We start from the raw sequence: 18,244 nt of genomic DNA on the forward strand, positions 1-18,244 counted from the left end.
GCATCTAGCAAAACAGCCATTGCAGATTAATTGACATTATATTCATAATTATGTTTTATTATGTGTATAGTCCCATGAGAATAGGAATAGTTGTGTTTTCGAAACCTAAGAATGAGTCCTTTAAGCTGGAACCCTAATGTTTCTAGAGTTTCTAGAGAGGACACTTACATTTATAATCATAATTGCTATCGTATTTGTAAACTATGAATTATGGTTTTTCAGACTGAATTCCTAAAAAACGAATTATAGATTGGTTTACAATTATCAATCACACTTGGCTACTCAATGCTGTCGATGATGACATAATTTAAAATACCTACCGGCACCTTACAGACCAGTGCAGGCCCAGTAGCTTCTTCTACATCATTGGGAGAGGGGAGGGCAAGGGGGGTGGTATTCTGTCACTTGCAATCTGCCACTTTATCGCTAGATGAGGCTAAATCCTAGACCCTGCACATTTAAAATAAATAATTATTAAGCCTACAAGTAAAACATTTTCATTTCACACAGTTTAAAGGGTTTATAGAATGAAGATTTCTAATATCCAATGCTACATACAGAACTGCCCCAAGTCTTTTGTTATGTATAATCCCTTATGGCAAATCCACAGAGAGCAATAATGGACACAAAAGCAATGACGATTGGCCAAGCTGCAGGCTACACTGAACAATCCTTTTCTTTATTCGTTTTTTGTTATCATTTCAATATGTCTGTCGGGGTTGTTTTTATTTTTTTTAGGTTTTTGTTTTAAATTAAAATTTGACACACTTATAAAAGACAGCATCTGCATAGAGTTGTCATCTTAAAGATCCATGAAGAGAGAGAGAAAGAGAGAGGAGGAGGAGAAGGGATTGAAAGAGAGAAAAAGAGAGAGAGAGAGAGAGAGAGAGAGAGATAGAGAGAGAGAGAGATCAAGAGAGGGGGAGAGCGAGAGAGAAAGGGGAAGGAGGAGGGAGGGAGATATCGAGAAGGGGGCAGGGCATGGGGATACTGGCACGTCACATGAACTAAACAGAACAGCCAACAGCAGTACGAGAGAGGGGGGACGGGACGGGGGGATTAGGGGGAAATGGGGGTGGGGCAGGTTGGGGAGAGGTTAGGGGGTGTGTGGGGGTGGGGGGGGACAGATCGCTTTTACATTACGCTACGCACACATACACACACACACAAAAACGGGACACAAGTTGCATTTTCCGGTCAAAGTTGCGGCCAAGAAGCCATCGCCCTGTCCTCTCTATTTTTTGTTTAATTTTTTATGTTGTTGTTGTCGCTGCTGTTTTTGGATATTTATTGTCTTTTTATGCCTCTTGTCTCTGTCGCATCACCTTCTCCCCTCCCCTCTCACCTCCTCCCCTCCTCTCACCCCACTACTCTTAATACGTCAAAACAAAATGGCGGGTGGTGATGGGGCTGTGCACGATCTTACTTTACTGCATGTTCACACATTCCTCCCACCACCACCCCCCCAACCCCCCTATCCGTAACGTCTATATGGTGACCTCCTCTCGGGCGTCGGCGCGTTCCTGAGGGGAACAGGAAGGTTCATTTGGCTACGGGTGCTTCAAGATGGACGCTCTCTGAGTCGTCCAGTACAGGGGAGAGCCGGCGCCACAGAGGAAAGGCTGTGTGTTGTTTGTCCTCTGTCGTTAGAAAACCCTGTGTGTATTGCACTCACGGTCACTACAGCCTAGGGTGTAAGGCTAGGGCCCCTCCCTCTTCAGGAGGCCCCTGGTGGAATCCTGGCTCCATATCATCAATTGTAAAAGGTATATGGTGTCTTGTAAAAGGACTATGCTTGTGCCCCCCACCGACAGAGAGCGGGAGTTAACTCCCAGGGACATTGTGGCTGGAGAGAGATGCGTTCAGAGAAGGAGAAACTGGCAGACAGGACAGACAAGCAGACAGACAGACAGAGCGAGGGGGGGTTGTGGGTGGGCGGCACTGGGCGGAGACGGCCGCTGGGGGGAAAGAGAGAGAGCGTGCACGGTGTTGGTTGTCAGGTGAGGTGGACTGTTGGCCCCTTGGGGCCTCGGTATCATTATATGGAGGGAAGCACTTTCATCAGAGGAGCCAGTGGGCGGGGCCTCTGGATGTGGAGTAATGGCAAGAAGGGGTTGTGGCTCAGGATGCGTCTACATTGCATGCACACAACTGCACCGGTATGATTGTTTTTTTTGGATCTAGATCAGAGCTTTTCATTGTACGGCTGGACAAGGGGTCACTATAAAGCCTGCGTGGGGAAAAATCTCCTTGTGTTAAGACAACCCTGAAAAATAAATAGATATGAATCGAATTGCATAATATAACTAAACAACCCCTGGGCCTTCTATAGTCGTAGAGCCACAGTGGTATCTATATATATTATAACATAATGTATTTTCAGCTTCTAGAAATAGCCCATGGGCCTAACTAGGTTTTTTTTTGGGAGTTGTCAATGCAGCTTCTGAGCATGGAATGGCAGACGAGGACGTTGTAAGCTGTGCTCTCTCACTCGATCTCCCTGCGCCCCCACCCAGGTGTGCCTCAAAGTAAAGGGCGCGGGGAACTGGGGGGGGGGTCCACCACCACCACTCGACTTTCAGGGGGTGGAAGTGGAGGTGGAGTGTGAGGGGGGGGGGGGGGGGGGGGGGGGGGGCTGAGGGGCGGGGAGGGGGTGAAAGAGAAGAGAGAAAATAAAGCAAAGGATACTAGCGATACAGTTGAAAAAGGACAGAGGTGGAGCAACTTGTCAACTTTGACAGGAATAGAGATATCAGTAGATTTATACATAGACATGCAAGTCATTTTTTCTCTCTTTGAAGTTATTTACAATAATTACATAACACAAAGAATCCAGTTTCAGTTTTGACAAAATTGCGAGCATTCAATATTCAATATTACTACTATTATTAATGATAACATAACCCTCTGTGTTTCTTTAAATCATTGCTATTATAGAATCATCACAACCTCCCATTTTGAAAGTTGTTGAGTACGTTTGATCACTTCGCATGAAGCTCTGTCTTTCTCCCGCCGGGGTTTTTATAGTCGTACTGCATTTTTCTTTGTCATATATCGTAATAATAACAATAATAGCAACAATGCTAATAATAATAATAATAACGATAATTATAATAATAATGATAGTAATGACAATGTATGTACTGATTATTTAAGTGTGTGACTCCTTTTGGCTATGATGGAGACCTTGTGGGTGTGGTCTATGGTCACATCCCTTCAGTTGGCCCCTACCACCACCCCTCCTACTGGTGACAAAGAAACACTGATACAAAAACAAATACTGTCTCAGTTACTGGAGAGAGCAGAGAATAAGAGGAGGAGAAGGAAGGGGGTGGGGTGGCGGGCGGATGGACCTGGGCAGTGAATAATAAATACATAAATAAATACATCAATGTCATCAGCGTACACCCCTATAGACACGTAGTCATGGCCGTGGCTGCCCAGGAAGCAGGTCACATTGAAATAAATAGAAACATAATGAAATAAAATATTTCCTCTTCCAGAGCGAGGTACTAAACAGGTTTTGGTTTTGAATTTCGTTCTGCATGGAAGATCAAAATGATGGGCGAGCAAAACAACTTTCTTCTCCGACTGCAGACTTGAATGTGATTGGAGGAACGGTGTGTGATTAACCAGTGGGTCAGGACAGACCACTCGTCCTGTCCGGTTCCCGCTTCAGATTTCCGTAGACAACTTCAACTCCTGCTTTAAGTGGAATAGTCTGAGTTTAAGAATGTGCAGTTGTGCTCCCCAACCATTTTTGTTCCTCCGTGTTTCATACAACGCTCTGACCAAAAATGTTTTAATTGATACACAGTTGATTTAAGCAAGATGGCTACACAGCCACATACATACAGGTAAATATATATTTTATATATATATATATTATATATATATATATGTTATTGTTCCCTACATATGTGATTTCAGTTGACAAGGCCACAGTCTTCACTCACACACACACAGAACAATGCCGTTAGGTTCGTAGGAGTTCAACTCTTCACCATCTGAATTATATACCTGCACGTTATCTAAATCATATACATATTGAAACGAGTGATGTCACTCTCCCAAAAAAAGTGTAGTATTGTAGTATCTGGACTGAGTGGTGAGCCACCCCTGGAACCTACAGCAAGGCATCGCTACTGGAGTGTGAACATGGAGACCGGTAGATAGGTTGTACAGAACACAATAGCAATAACCATCATCAGAATCAAATGGTAAGTATAATAATTATACAAAACAAATATTATTGTTGATAATAATCAATAATAACCAGGATAAAGCACCACCATTGTCTCACAAAAGTTAAGTCAGCCAGGAAGAGGTGTGTGTACGAGTCGTTACCGTAAACCGTAGTTTGGCTCTAATCGTTTGAATCACCTCATCAAGAAAACAATGATGAAACATGTGTGGTTATCAGAGTGTGGTGGTCATAATAAATCTATGCATTCTGTTTATCAATGCGTTTCTCGAAGCTGGATCGCCTGGCCGACAGACCCACATAGGCCTACTAGTGAACGAAATGGCAGGTGAGGGGCAAGGTTTCAGTTAGCTTTATTATTTAGCTACGGTTAGCGCTTATGTTTCCTACATTTGTGATTGTAAACTAAGTGTAAACTCCACTCGCGTTGTGCTCTTTCATATTAACGGTGAACATTTATTCAATTGCGTGGGATTAAGGATGGTGGGGGGGGCGGAGCAAGGAGCAGTTGCTTTTCATTCGTTTTTTCCATAATAAATAGAATGCCAGTAATAATAATAGCCTCAGTAAATATGTATATTCTCATCGCATCTGTTCCTTTCTGACATTTTTTTCTCCCATCACAAGGAAAAACCAAAACAAACGAACAAACACACAGAAACAACTTGCGCTGCTCGTACATGCTCACGCAACTGGTGACGTGCGCTTGCGCATACACACATCTAGATACCAATCTTTATACCACGGAGGAGTAGGGGATGGGTGGTGGGGGGTAGGGAGGGGGGGCAGGAAGAGTGGGGGCGGGGGCAGGAGGAGGGCAAGGGCATGCTGGGTAAAAAAAAAGGAACTCTACAAGTTGCAGGTTTTTTCTGCCGATCGGAAGAAGAACCAAATGTTTCCAAAATAGGAAGGGCAAGTTTCTCACGACAAACACACGGTACACTGTAGCCACGAAAACAAACGACTCATAAACGATTCAAAAGAACTACCATTAACTACCATTTCCTAGTGAAGGGGAGGGGCTTTTGCGGAAGGGGCGTGTGATCGGGGGCAGGGGATGGGGGGATGGGGATATTACATCCCCTGGCCTCAGACCATCCAGAGATGGATGACTATACAACGGAATAAAGAAATAAACCGACAGCCTTTACAAAGGACCCCCTCTCTCGGACGCTCCCTGTCCCACAGTGAGGAAGCCTTCCACACGCTCTACCGTGTGGGACATATTTCCAACTGAAGACTGTTAGAACCAGCAACTGTCCAAACCAGAGTACTGCATGAGTACTGCATGAGAGCATCTTGAGTTGGCTGCAGGTGGAAAAGCTTGGTGGGGGGAGGGGATTCAGACCAGCGATAAAGTGCACAACATGGCTTGGGTGTCTGGGGGTCAAGTGAGGGGTTTTGGGGGTTGTGGGGGGTAGAAGGAGGGGGAGCAGAAAGTAGAAGAACAAAAGACGTCACCATGCAAACTCCACGAAGCTCAAAGATTTGCATGCCTTTATATTATTAGTACACACAACGGAAGGGGACGGGGCCCGGTGGCAAAAAAGTGGGCGGGCTTCCTCGCCTTATCATTATCGTCCACCAATCAACAGCTACAACACCAACAGGAAGAGGGGCCTGAAAGCCATTGTACGGACACATGGTTTTTACATACTTCCTGCAATGTCCATTTAGTGTCATTTAATGTTGTATTCAGTTCAAAAATTTAAGAATGGGGAAAAATTGTATGTTTGATGGCGATAATTTGACTTGTTTCCAGCCTTTAATAAGAAACATGCCATATTAGCTTAATCACTTAATACAAAATAAATACGCCTGAACACAAAATTAAACGCCCGCTTAAAATACACTTTTATCTGCAGCGCAAAAGCTAAAACACACGCACACACACACACACACACACACATACACACACACACACACACACACACACACACACACACACAAACAGACACACATACACACACACATACCAAAGCACAGTTTATCTACAGAAGCATATTTAAAAAACAAACATGCTGGCCAGTGCTGAAATGGATAGGGGGTCCTCATTTGGGGTCCCTTTATTTTATATTACACACATCTTTTGACTAAGATAGCCATCCATTCACACATTACCACAAACCAGACCCCTTGACAACACCAGCACGACCATCCCTTACCACAGCAGAGATTATTTTGACCGAAAGAAAATCACCATGGCAACTGCCGGCCCGACAACTTTAAAAACCGACTGATTATGCGTACAAAACATGAACTGTAGTGAGGTCAGTTGTGATGTCAAAGTTGGAAACAGAGTTTTTTTCTCGCTGACCTCCTGAAGTGCAGGTCACCTTAAAGGTGTTTTAACTGTTGTCATAACCCCTCCTCCATGTCATTTTATTTTAAGCCTAACACCTATAACTTCTAAGATACACGTTGCTAGATAGTCCAGTTTGTGTTCTGTTTAGTTGTGGTTAATACACTTAAAACAAAACAATAATACGCTTAAGTATTATTTAAGTTACAAACGGAAAAAGGATCAACGTTGAGTATTTATATGTGAACGTGTGTTGAAGCAGCCAATAGGTAAGTGAGATAGAAGTCCTGTATTGGCTGGTTCATGTCGGTATAGGAAACTCTAACTTATAAAAAGCATGACAGCTTGTTACCAAACATCTTAGTAATGCCACACAGCAAGCAACATCAGCAATCAATAGTACAAAGTTTTAAGATAATTTCTCTCAGATAAAAATCTAGTGGAATTTTACTGTTTTGAGGACTAAATAAGCTTACTATACTTTGGTTTTGGTCTGAATTCATAAGTACGTTTTGGTTTAAGAAACTCAACAATTAAATAAATACATAAAATATATTTAAAAAAATCATCTGTCCCTCTGCTCCTCTCTACAGATGAATCGGACGGCAAATAAAAAGCCTTGGCCTTTCACCGCATATACAAACAACTACACTTCTATTTCTATTTCTACAACAACAACCACAACCAAAAACGTAGTGGACAAACACATACTACTTGATCAAGCCTATTCCTTGCAGGGACAGCCAGGAGTAATGTAACGGTGATGTAGCGCATCTTATTCATAGCTAAGAGTGTTTTTTCCGATTGACACACAGGGGAGATAATGGGTCGAAGAAGTCTATCTGGAAATCTTCCCTCATTAAAGAAAATCTAAAGCAGAACTGTTTTTATTGCTTTAATGTTGAGCGCGGAGAACAGTGCAGGCGTGCATGCTCAAGGTGCACTATATAATCATGTCCTCTTCTTTTGTGATAGATCATGTTGTATTTGAATGTATTGAAGTGAGTATTTGAGGTGTGTAGGTGATGTGATGGTTGGTGGTGGTAGGGGGCACAGTGGGCACAAGTGTAGCTTTCTAAGACTGAATCATGCTCGCATGTTGGTGGCCCCAAACTGTCATAACACCTTAGCTCACGCATGTGTAAAAACACTCACACACACACATGCATGTGCACACACCCACACACACGCACATTTTCATCCGCAAGTGAGATTGCGCTGCAGGCAGGGAAGAGGTTGACGGCGGTTTTGGGTCAACATTAGCTGAAAATCCACACCATGCTTACAGCACTCACCCACTAAAGCAAAAAAAAGAACTGCACTTTGCTGTCTACAGTAACCCTACACGGTAGTGTTGGTGAAACCTAAGTATCATTGTGTTATTTTGTGTCTAGTGTAACAATACCAACGTGGAAATAAATAATACATTTGATAGGGTAGTAGAGCGTGTGGAGTGGTATTAAGGTGCCGTGCAGGTAGACTTAATATTAGGTTGGCCTCAACAGAGACAAGGGTCGCCTCTGCATCATAGAACCTGCTACACTGCTAGCAATGTGCTGCCCTTTGTAACATATCTGCATGGACACTAACAGAATTTAGACACAATCTGTCACACTGTTCCACAGCACAATTTTGGGATAAAATATGCTTGTAACAGATTTTGCCTTAAAAGTCAACTGAATCTACACTCTTACCAACGTAAGCATATTTGCATTTTTTGTTTAATGTTCTCATTATGTTACCCTCACTTTTAGTCTCTATAAGGTCTGTGTGGTACACCCAGTACTATCTTAACAAACACTCGAATAGTATGAGAAAGAGGCTTTTTTTTGTATGAAGCATCATGGATCATTACTTTTACGCAGTGGTGTGTGTTTTTGAATACATGTGGGTTTCCTATGTGCATACATGTTACTGAATGAGTTTAGTGATACTTTCAGAGAGAGAATCCACCAATGAGAAGACACCCTGCCCCGAGGTCATTTTCCCACTCTCCACCCAACGGCCATTTTGTTAGCACCTGGAAATCTCAGGCATTTATATGATGTGTATTCAAGTCCAGTGTTCGAACACACACACACACACACACACACACACACACACACACACACACACACACACACACACACACACACACACACACACACACACACACACACACACACACACACACACACACACACACACACACACACACACACACACACACAAACTCGGAAAGGAGGAGATGAGAGGGCTGTGTGTGTTTAGAGGGGTTTAGAGGGGGAAGGGCGAGGACCGAGGGGGGAGGGGCCGGGGGGTCGTGATAGCAAGGCTAACGTACAGGCGAACGTATTGAAACCATAGCTACTACAACACGCTTCTACGTCATTATGGCAGACGGTTACGTCACAGGAACACGTCACGCGTGCACTAAAAAACAGCAGCACCACTAAACCACAGAGCCAGGGAAACAAAGTAAACCTTCCTGGAGGAAAATGAAAGTGAAACCAAAAGGAAAAACAAAACCTAATGAAACCAGTTTCATCGTGATACTCGGGGACCAGGACAAGCCAGCATTACAATTTTTTTTTCTGTCTATTTTGTATTTTTTACATTTTCTAGAGTTGACCAATATCCTATCCTTTAATGGAATTACTTTTTGATATAATCTCTTCTTTATGAATAGTCCTGAAGTCTGTGTACGATAGCGAGATAATGACGCGCATTGATTCTTTTTTTGCTTCATTACTCCTTCACATGAGTCCTTGTTTGTTATTGGCTACTTTTGGTGGGGAAAAGTGAGGGGGGGAGGGGGGTTGGAGAAGGTGTCTCTCTTATTTCTAAGCTGCATAGTTTGCATAGTCTGTCACTTTCCCCGCCTCACTTTTATCTTCATGCCAACCAAACCCCTGCCAAATTTGCTCTTCCATCAAATAATTTTTGAATGGAAAAGGGATGTTGAGGGGGGGAGGGGGGAGAAGGGGTTACCATGACAACCTGCCACTGTCAATGTCTAGCCTCCACAGTGGTCTACAAACCAATGAACTGCCCGACTGAAACAGACTCATCCATATTAGGTGTGTGTGCTTCCATGACCAAGAAAAAATAAATAAAATGATGCCAAGTTTGTGGCTGGCTGGGGAGCTCCTCCAATTGGTCAAATAAAGGAAGGACAGAAGTGTGTAACCTATCTGTTTCCGAAGAATTACCTGCATTGTCGATGACTTTCCTTCGTTTTAGCATGAAGGAGACAGGTTGTGCAAAGAGCCAGAGAGTGAGTGCTCTACTTTTAGCTCACTACGACAGGGAGAGCTAAAGACTGTGATCGGCGTCGTCCCAGAATGCTCAGCTCTACGACGCCGCGTTCCAGAATGGTTATTGCTAGAACACGTTCAAGTTCTGAAAGACGCGCTCTCAAAGTATTTAGCTCTGGAATTGCTTTCATTAGAACTGAAGAATGCCCGGTGGAAAGTGACCATTCTTCACTCCTACATGTCTCTACAACATTGACAAGAGCATAGTCAAATACATCCTATAATATGTTTAGAAACTCTGGCTCCAACACAAAAAAAGAGTTTGCTGTTGGATGGATGCCCCACAGATCCACAGTAGCCACTAGTTCTGTCCTTGGAGACCCACCACAACGAAATAAACAATCAACAAAACAAAAACAGAGAACAAAGCAAAATCGCATAGATCCTAATTTCTTTACAGGTAGCTAACCCATGTGTTGCTTCATACAATACATTTACATGTACAATTGTAATAAATAGTTAGGCTTATTTGTACTCTCTTTTTTGTATTCGTTATGTGTTTTAGTCAGCTAGAATGTGATGGCATTTTTATCATTTTTTTTCTATTTGTCTTTGTTTTTTTGAACCCCCACCCGGCCTCAGGGAACACCTCATCTATCCTCTTATCTGTCATCGTTGAGTTGTGTCTTCCTAGCTGACTGGCCATCCCTCTTGCATTTTTGTTTGTGTTGTTGCTGTTAATCGTCGTCTTTCTCTATTTTCTGCTGGCTGTCGGTCGGGTTGGTTGGTTGGTTGGTTGGTTGGTTGGTTGGTTGGTCGGTCGGTTTCGCTCAGTGGAGCGGGTTGGTCAGGCTCGGCAACGGTCGTCGAAGGGAGGGCGTGGGGGGGGGCTGGGAGGGTGGGGGTTAGTGGTTGGGTGGGTAGTTGGGAGGAGGGGCTGGTTTTGGGGGGGGGGGGGGGGGCAGGGCGTTAGAGGTTGTTCTAGAAGCCCAGCGTTCCGCCAATGGTTGACGCCAGGACCACGCCCAGGATGACGCAGCAGATGATGATCATGATCTTCTTCTGCAGAGGGGGACAGCAAGAGGGAGAGAGAGAGGCAGGAAGTGGAAGAGGGAGAGAGAAGAAGTGGAAGAGTCAGGAGAGACAGGAAGTAGAAAAAGGAACAGGAAGTGGAATAAAGGGAAACAGGAGGTAGAAGAGAGGGAGAGAGAGGGAGAGAGAGGGAGAGAAGTGGAAGTGTGAAAAAAAAGACTCTTGTCAGATAAATATAGATGGCCAAAGGGGTTTGAGGGGAATGGCCTTCGGCGTTGCGTCACCTTGCCTTTCTCTGTGACTGAAGTGCTCTTACCGGGAAAATGAATAGAATTGAAGTGTTGCATACCTATACGTTGACATTTTATGCTAGCTTGTACAGACAACTTTGGCAGAAAATTGCTGCAGCTTTTCTGAGACTACATCTCTCTACACTTTATTTATGTGTGTAAGTGTGTGTGTGTGTGTGTGTGTGTTTTTGGGTTTGTGAATGCACGTGTGTATGTTACCTTGCGCGCTTGGCTCTGGTATTTGACTGCCTTCTTGGTATCAGATACAGCTCGCTCTACGTAGTCCACGGAGTGTTCCACATTGTACTCAATTCTGTCAATCATCTCTCCCTGGGAAAGACATCACAAAGTAACTCAACACGGTGATTCCGTTTGAACAGTTTAACATGTAAATAATTTAGGTCAAAATTTTTAAATTCTTACTTGAAACAAAATAATTATTGCTGTCAAAGCAAACAAACATTTTTTCTGTTGATATACTTTTTTGTGTGCGGCCTTCCCTACCTGGCTCTCGACCAGCATGGCCATGTCCACGAACATGTCATGTAGCTCACGGATGCTGTTTTCCAGTTTGATGATCTCAGTGTGTCGGGTCTCGATCTCATTCAGAGCCTGTTTGGTCATCTGGGAGTCCATCTTGATCTGCGGGGGACGTTACGGGTTTCAAAGAGACTTTTGTGAACGAAATCATCGCCATTATCGCATGGACGTGAATCACCCGTCACTGTGATTTGTGTTTTATTTTGCAGGTGGGTTGTGGAATTAGAATGGGTGTTGATAGACCTCACAAGAGGTCAGCCCACTTGGTGTTCCAAGTAACTTTACCTGTGACTTTAAAAAAATGATAAGGCTGTTGTTGAAAAGAACAACAGCATTACAAAACAGTGTAATTTAAGATGCAAACAGCATTGTTTGTAGGTGTACAAGCTATTGTAACACCTAACAAGAAGAATTTGCCACGCCTTTTAGTTTGGCCCTGTTGGTAATAGGTAGCTAGATAGTGTTGAGATTTAACGAACCAGATCACCTTAAGGCAAAACCTGCAACCAAGTTAATTAGAGTCTTCTTCCCTAAGAAATCACTTAAACTTTTGCAAATGCTTAAAACTAACCCCAAATCCACATATATTTATAGACACATTCCAGTCTTCTTTTTCTGGGGGTGTTAAGATACGTAGTCATCCTTTGGAATACACCTAAACATAACTTACCTCATAAACCTACCTGAACAAATATCAAAGTCAAAATAAAAACCACCGTCATGCCATTGACTAAAGCCAGCTCGAAGTCAACCCAGCTTTTGTCAATGGCACTACGTTTGCATAAACATGGCTCCAACGTAACCAGACATGTTTGACAAATTGAAAAGAGATTTCTTTCTTTTCCTCTTCGAAAGGTGCAGAATAGGGGCATGGGCCGTATTCACTTGATGTAACAGCGCACCTCATGGATGTTTTGCCTCCCTAATTTTAAAGTGTAAGTGAACCCAATGTTTCAGTTCAAATTGGAACTGATCACTACAAGATATTGTGATGCTGAGGTACTTTATTTTAAGCGAGTACAGTCGTTGTGAATGAGCGTTGATATCAGCGATGTTGTATATGAAACACGCATGTTGGAAGTGTCCGAGGAGATTAACCCTCTCTCGAATGGGGCCAACATAATCAACCCCTGCCCACACGGAGCTCCACGAACCCACACACTTCGCCACTCGTGTCCCTTTCATTGTGAGAAACAGAGGATTTTACACTCTGTTTTCTCTTAATGACGATGTGGTAACTTAAAAGGTGGATTACCGTCATGTATAAAAAAACGAAAAGATTTTGGGTTCACCTCCCCTTTAAAAAGAGCCGATAGGGATGCAAACCAGTGCCAGTTCAAAGTGACCCAGATACAGAGCAGGGCTCAGGTCTCAGGTGCGGAGCTTACATCATCCGTGAAGATGGCCAGCTTGCCACTCTCCAACATATCCTCCAGTTCCTCATTGGTGGTGGTTCGCCCAGCTGAGGAACACACGCGCACATGCAACCGCGCGCACACATGCACAGGCAGAGACACATGCACACACACGCACACACACACACACACACACACACACACACACACACACACACACACACACACACACACACACACACACACACACACACACACACACACAGTCGGGCATACATGCACGCCCACATAGAGACACGCGCACACACACGCACACACACACACACACACACACACACACACACACACACACACACATGAACACACATACAGACATACACAAACACAATAACACACACGCACATACAAACACACACACACACACAGCAAGACACAAGAGCCATACAGACTCACAGATGCATGCATTCAAATGCAGCCACACACACACACACACACACACACACACACACACACACACACACACACACACACACACACACACACACACACACACACACACACACACACACACACACACACACACACAGAAAGACAAACACACACACAAACACATAGAGACACACACAAACACACACACACACACACACACACACACACACACACACACACACACACACACACACACACACACACGCATACACACACACAGAAAAGTATGGGTAAAGAGAAGGAAAGGAGCAAAAGTGGAGTACAAAGGAGAGTAGGTGAAATGGAGAGAGAAGGAGACAAGGGAGGGAGAGAGAGAGGGGGAGAGATAAATGGAGAGAGAGGGAGAGAGAGTGATGGAGAGAGAGAGCGAAAAAGAAAGAGAGAGTGAGAGGGAGGGAGAGAGAGAGAGAGAGAGAGAGAGAGAGAGAGAGAGAGAGAGAGAGAGAGAGAGAGTGAGAGAGAGAGAGAGAGAGAGAGAGAGAGAGACACTGATTAGTGATTGTGTTATTTATTGAGACATCCAGCATGTATCCTGTTAATTTAGCATACAGGATAGGATAACATAGAACTGTTAGCTTGGGCTTTATATAGCCCGATGCTGATATCAGGCCTAGCAGGCTAGTAACGAGCCTTCACTCTAGTCACTCCGGGTTCTCCTACTAGTATAGTGACCTAATTGTGTCGGGAGCCATTACTATCACACGCAGTGGTTTGTGATGTCCCAGCTGGGGCGTTGAACACGCATGTGTGGGTGTATAGATGTATATGCCCACATCATGTGTGTGTGTGTGCTTGCGTACATGCACGCATATCTCTGTGAGTGGTTTTGTGTGCGTGTACGTTTGTGGTTGGTGTGTGTCTGTGTATGTGTGTGGTTGGTGTGTGTGTGTGTGTGTGTGTATGTGTTTACGTATGTTTGTGTGTGTGCGGTTTGTGTTTGCTGAGGGGGTGTCAAGGGTGGATGTTTCGGTTTGACACATAGGAGGATCCGGTGTATCTGGTTCTGTGTACGGTGCGCTCAGAGTCGCGTCTGACATCTGATCTGAGTGTTTGCAAGGCCACCGCCCCTCACCCTCGCCATCCCCCTCATCTGGTGTATCGTCGGGCATCAATGCAAATGCGTGCCTGTGTATGTGGTTCTACAAACATGGGTCTGTGTGTGTGTGTGTGTGTGTGTGTGTTTGTATGTGTGTGTGTATCTGCGTGTGTTTGGGTGGTAAGGGGGGTGGGGGTATGTGTGCGAGGTCTGTATGATTGAAAGCGATGTGTGCGCCAATCACATAATGGAAGGAGGGGGAACTATGATCACGTGAGTGTGAGTGTTGGTGTGGGGGCGGGCGTGCATGCATTGGTGCGTGCCCCAGTGTGAATAGTGTCTGCCTTTGTGAAGGTCAGGGCTTAACTCACGGAGAAAATAGCCGCACCACCGCTGCAGTCTATGACTTCTTTGTGTGTTTTCATACACAGACACACACATTATGCACAAATAAATGCCTTATCCGAGGCTGAATCCGTGACTCTGTCTACCTGGTTTGCACGTGTGCGTATGTGTCCATGTGTGCGTATCTGGGTGTATATGCAGCTCATTTAATCAGATTTGCTTTTTATTTTGTGCATATATATACATTGTATATATGTATATATATTGATATAGATGTTGGAAATGATTTCGATTGACATGAGGTGATTGAAAATAATTTATGAGGGCGCAGTATATCTAACTGGTAAGGAGCAGTGATTTTAGAGCAAACCAAAGAGATTGTAACTGCAGACTTTGGGATTGAATCTCTCCATGATTTTCAAGCTGTACTCTTCTTAAGTTGGTCTTTAGTGCTATCCGTGAAGCTGAACCCAGATCAGCCATAACCAGACCTTACCTTGCTAACACCAGGACCATTTCAAAGAAAATCAGATGGACAGTGCATAATAACCCAAAATTTGTGTTCCCATTCCTGGTCTGGAGAATCAGAGCATGCTGGAATATGTAGTCATACGTCAGCACGTAACCTACCTCAAATCTCCTGTGTATAAAAGCATAAAAACTCAAAGGTAAAACCAGACACTGACTAAAAGCCGGCCCACGAAAGCTGTTTAAGGTTGTTATTTTCTAATTGGTGGAGGGGTTGCCGGGGAGTGATGTGGTGCTGTGACTCACTGATTTCCAGCTGCCTCTGGATGCGGTCCTTGCAACGGTCACGGTACTTGGACTGCGTGGTGTTGTACTCAGTCATCACCTCTACAAACTTACGCGACAGCGTCGAGTGCTGTGAGGGTACAAAGAGAGAGGTACAGAGAGACAGAGAGAGACAGAGCATATGGGGAAGACAGAAAGATAGAGAGAGAGTGCAGAGAAATTGGGGTATAGAGAAGGGAGGAAGTATGAGAGATGTATGCATAAAACCATATGGAAGTGGTTAGAGATAGACAGAGTGAGAGAGAGAGAGGGAGAGACAAAGAATGAATGGAAAAGAGAGAGAGAGAGAGAGAGAGAAAACAGAGAAAGAGGCAGATAAAGAAGAAAAGGAAGGGCTGCCTGTTACACATCTGTTGCATGACTTTGACTTTGACATACCGACTTACTCTGTCTCTATGATGCATCGTTTTTCAAGCGTAATGTCAAAACCCCCAAATAAGCTGTCTGCTAAACAGTGCACACCTTATATTTCCGTTATGTTCGCCCCTACTGTGTGGCAACGAGATTCACTGCATCCTTCACATGACAGAGGTAATGTGAAGGGAGAGCTACAGCTGCGCGGGCCTAGCTGTGGGACAGCGCTGATGTATACATTGAGATCATGGGTGGTTTCAGCGGCATGTAAACAAGCGAGGCAGGCCAAGACGTGCTCGGATCAACAAACCGCCGGGCCACAGGCCTGCAACACAACGCTGATGAGGAACATTTGTGAAAGTAGAACACTATGCAAGTGTTTCACATTAAGAGGCCTGGCGTGCAAGTGAAATATGTTGTTACAATAAGAGTACAATAATTAACTATTAGTTAACATTAATGGAGGCCGTAATAAGTAACAACTAACAATTGTCAATAAACTGTTGATTAATAGTTAACTAATGTTCTAGTTATAATTTTCTAATGATCTCCATGGTACCCGATCATTTATACATTATTTAATAGGGTTAAGGTTAACCCTAATGTATTAGTGAATTCCTTTACATACAAACCAATACCTTAGTTAACATAAACATCCCTAGTTAACATGAACACCATTAGTACCATCTGTAACTAACGCAAATTAATGGTTTATTATTGCAACCCGGAAATATGAGCTGGATGAATAGACGTGAGAAGTGTATGTGAAATCTATGGTTGTGTGTGTGTGTGTGTGTGTGTGTGTGTGTGTGTGTGTGTGTGTGTGTGTGTGTGTGTGTGTGTGTGTGTGTGTGTGTGTGTGTGTGTGTGTGTGTGTGTGTGTGTTGTGTCATGTGTGCATGTGAGTTTTTGTGTGAAAGGGCTTGTAAATCTGTTTGTTATCTTATCATTCATGTGTTCATTAGTGCACACACTGTATCCATATTGTGTGAGATCAGGGCCTGGCTGTCATATCCCAGTCATCTTGGCAGTCATTGTGCTGATACTGCAAAAGCCGAGCCACGCTGAAGTTCACATAACTGCCACTAGGTGGCAGCAGGAAACACATTGACAGTAGGTGGCAGCCAATGACAGAGCAGAATACTTCAGGGTCAAATCAAAAATGGCCGGCTGGATTCAAGATATTTTTACCAGCCAGATGGTTACGCGCATAATTAGGTATAAGGACCAATGACCTTGCGTATCTTCTGATTTACAATATTTAGAATTTTGATGGAACCAATAATAACTAATAAATATGTATTCAGTTATCATTATGCGTAAAGGGATTGTTTTTATAAATGTTGAGGTGTAATGGCGATTGGCCATTATTAATTATGGCATTGAATCAACATGCACAGGTCGTTTATAAATCGGTCGTTAATAACTAATGTGTGGGCGTGTCCAACATATGGCGAGGGGCGTGTTTTACCTGTGTCTTACGGATCCTCAGGTCTGCTGATGATCTGTTCAGTCCCTCCTCCTGCTCGATGCTCTGCTCGATGGCTGTGGGACACACATACACACGCAAGCACACACACGCACACACACACACACACACACACACACACACACACACACACACACACACACACACACACACACACACACACACACACACACACACACACACACACACACACACACACACACACACACACACACACACACACACATAAACATGGTCACATGTGTGTGTGAGGCTGAAGCCCCACCTCTTTACCCAGGCCTGTTTTCTGTTCTTGTTTTTGTTACTCCTCTAAAGCACCTTGGGAGTTTTCGAAAGCGAAATTATACTGTAAATCAAATTGATTATGATTATTATAATTATTATCATAATTATTATTGCGTTCAGCGCATAAGGAAAGCACAAGCAGGAGTGTTGCCGGGGGGGGAAATTAGACAACCAGCCGATTTTGACGCCCCTTCTTGTAACTGAAAGTGTATGTGTGTGTGTGTATGTGTGTGTGTGTGTGGGGGTGTGCGTGTGTGTGTGTGTGTGTGTGTGTACATTCAAATCCTAGCGCCACATGCAGGGTGTTTCACTCGAATCTTGCTCTTTAGTGTTCTATTTCATTCCTCCATTCTTTCTCTGTCATTCTTTGTCTCTCCCTCTCTCTTACACTGTACTCTCTCTCTCTCTCTCTCTCTCTCTCTCTCTCTCTCTCTCTCTCTCTCTCTCTCTCTCTCTCTCTCTCTCTCTCTCTCT

General features: G+C 43.9%; 1 protein-coding gene across 1 annotated transcript; it reads right to left on the bottom strand.

Annotated features, from left to right (window-relative positions):
• Positions 1-658: 658 nt before the first annotated feature.
• On the bottom strand, positions 659-17,704 carry stx1b (syntaxin 1B). The gene is made up of 6 exons (XM_060043063.1): positions 17,468-17,704; positions 15,604-15,712; positions 12,993-13,066; positions 11,569-11,706; positions 11,284-11,394; positions 659-10,804 (listed from the first exon to the last, which is right to left on the bottom strand). Exons 2-6 carry the CDS (start codon positions 15,677-15,679, stop codon positions 10,724-10,726), a joined length of 480 nt encoding a protein of 159 aa, XP_059899046.1. The 5' UTR covers positions 15,680-15,712; positions 17,468-17,704; the 3' UTR covers positions 659-10,723.
• Positions 17,705-18,244: the final 540 nt, after the last annotated feature.

The sequence above is a fragment of the Gadus macrocephalus genome, chromosome 2 (assembly GCF_031168955.1).
Source record: "Gadus macrocephalus chromosome 2, ASM3116895v1".
In the NCBI taxonomy this organism is placed as follows: domain Eukaryota; kingdom Metazoa; phylum Chordata; class Actinopteri; order Gadiformes; family Gadidae; genus Gadus; species Gadus macrocephalus.

Excerpts from the sequence above, each read along its gene's own strand:
- stx1b (XM_060043063.1), bottom strand. The coding sequence starts at position 15,679 with ATGACTGAGTACAACACCACGCAGTCCAAGTACCGTGACCGTTGCAAG. Across the intron at positions 11,707-12,992 it reads TGGCCATCTTCACGGATGAT|ATCAAGATGGACTCCCAGAT; the intron begins GTAAGCTCCGCA and ends CGTCCCCCGCAG. Across the intron at positions 11,395-11,568 it reads CCATGCTGGTCGAGAGCCAG|GGAGAGATGATTGACAGAAT; the intron begins GTAGGGAAGGCC and ends TGTCTTTCCCAG.